Genomic DNA, 1,202 nt, shown 5'->3' with positions numbered 1-1,202 from the left:
AGAAGGATGAGAACATTCAAGAAGAAAGAAACCCCACACAGAAAAGTTTAGGATACTTTATATTCCAAGTGAAGACAGCTTAACAGAATCAAACATCATTGCTTACAAAAGGAAAACTATTTTGTAGAGGTATTTTCAAGATTCAGATTTAAGGCTCAATAAGAACAGTGTATTTGGAAAGGCCAAACATTGTAGTCAAGAAAATTTACCACAACATATATTTATCAGAAGGTATTTTATTGCCAACAAATACAAAATTGTTGCTCTCGTTCCCTGATGTCTCATTTTAAAGATAAAGCTTTTCCTTCACCACTTTTAAAGACCTGTAAATACAGCATTGTAAAAAAATAAAACAAAAAAAGAAAAATTGTGACAATAAATTAAGAAAATGAAAAGGTGAGGAGGAGGAAAGCCCAACCCACCAAGGAGAAAACGTATTAGAAGCAACAGAAAAGTTATGAAGTGGAATCAAAGTATCATGTTATGTTTTCCTTCCAAGAGAAGTTTGGGGGTTTTGCACGTGAGATAAAATAGCAGCAAAGAAAAAAGGTAAGTACAAGTGCATTTGTGTCCCATTGGAACTTGTTTTTATTAACCAAAACAGTAGTACTCATCAGAATCAATTTTGGGATGCTTATGCAGAGGCTGTGAGTCCTCCATAATAGAAGAATCACTGAACTGGTCCATATCTGAAGGGGTTTGGTGACCAGGGACATCATCCACTAAGGTGTCCAAATAACTCCCCACAGATATTCCATCCAGACCGTCACTACAGTCTTGTAAACTGTTACAGCTGCCGTGGAGGGACGTCTCCTGACCTTCCAGCAAGCTGCACAGGCTGCCACTCAAACTGCTACCTCTGCTGGCAATGGCCTTCTCTTCAATCATCCACTTGATTGATTCAATACTTTCGTTGATGATGAGTAGCTGGCGCATAAGCTTCACATCAGTGGCTCGGAGATTAACCTACAAGGCAAAAGTGATTAAAAAAATTACTCATTTTCTTCAAAATGAAACTCCAAATAGCAGGCTGGAGGCAATGAGTGGGTTAAAAAACCCACAAAAAAAAATCCACCTTTCACATCTAAGACAAATCTATTTAAATAATTATTTAAAAAAAAAAAAAGTAAAAGTATTGCTATACTAATACTTTCAATGAAGTTCAAGGGGGAACCTGATCAGGCTACATAAGCAGTCACAGG

At 36.9% G+C, this 1,202-nt stretch overlaps 1 protein-coding gene across 1 annotated transcript in view; it reads right to left on the bottom strand.

Moving 5' to 3' along the window:
- Window positions 1-226: 226 nt before the first annotated feature.
- The window catches only part of LURAP1L (leucine rich adaptor protein 1-like), a 3,874-nt gene continuing 2,898 nt past the window's right edge, over window positions 227-1,202 (bottom strand). The window contains exon 3 of the mRNA XM_009581027.1: window positions 227-966. Within this exon, the coding sequence (XP_009579322.1) occupies window positions 592-966 (375 nt within the window). The 3' untranslated portion in view covers window positions 227-591. The remainder of the gene's footprint in view (window positions 967-1,202) is intronic.

The sequence above is a fragment of the Fulmarus glacialis genome, unplaced genomic scaffold, assembly GCF_000690835.1.
Source record: "Fulmarus glacialis isolate BGI_N327 unplaced genomic scaffold, ASM69083v1 scaffold8507, whole genome shotgun sequence".
Classification (NCBI taxonomy): domain Eukaryota; kingdom Metazoa; phylum Chordata; class Aves; order Procellariiformes; family Procellariidae; genus Fulmarus; species Fulmarus glacialis.
Note: the sequence above shows the minus strand (reverse complement) of the source record. Positions and strands in the feature narration are given on the sequence as shown.